General features: G+C 58.2%; 1 protein-coding gene across 1 annotated transcript in view; it reads right to left on the bottom strand.

The window, feature by feature from the left end:
- Nucleotides 1-376, bottom strand: part of FAM169B (family with sequence similarity 169, member B) — a 38989-nt gene extending 38613 nt beyond the window's left edge. The window contains 1 exon segment of the mRNA XM_010186295.1: nucleotides 205-376. Within this exon segment, the coding sequence (XP_010184597.1) occupies nucleotides 205-376 (172 nt within the window).
- Nucleotides 377-426: the final 50 nt, after the last annotated feature.

The following is a 426-nucleotide window of genomic DNA, read 5'->3' as shown; positions in this document are numbered from 1 at the left end:
TCCTTCCCCCCCCCCCCCCCTGCCACACCAGAGCTGACAGAAATCGTAAGCCTGGTTCCTCTCTCTCTCCTTCAGGACGGGTTTAGACTAGCCTAAAATATGAAAAAAATGTTACCTGTACACTTAAAAAAAGAACAAAATATTCTGTAGCAGCCTGCTCTGGTTGATCCTGCTTTGTGCAGGGAGGAGGGGGTCGAACTGGACCATCTCCCTCAGGCGATCCCGTGAAAGCAGGGCGCTGGGAGCATGGCAATGAAGAGCCGGGGCTCGCCCGGTCATGACCGCAGGCGACCGAGCAAAGTTTTCCTGGAAAAGCCCGAGAGTTTTGCGGCGTTTTGGCCGCTTCTGCAAAGCCTGGCGGCAAGGAGCCCGCCATTTCGACGCGGCGGCGGGGCACGGCCTGCGCGGGCTCCTCACAGGAGGTGC

This window comes from Mesitornis unicolor, unplaced genomic scaffold (genome assembly GCF_000695765.1).
Source record: "Mesitornis unicolor isolate BGI_N332 unplaced genomic scaffold, ASM69576v1 scaffold5156, whole genome shotgun sequence".
Lineage (NCBI taxonomy): Eukaryota > Metazoa > Chordata > Aves > Mesitornithiformes > Mesitornithidae > Mesitornis > Mesitornis unicolor.
Note: the sequence above shows the minus strand (reverse complement) of the source record. Positions and strands in the feature narration are given on the sequence as shown.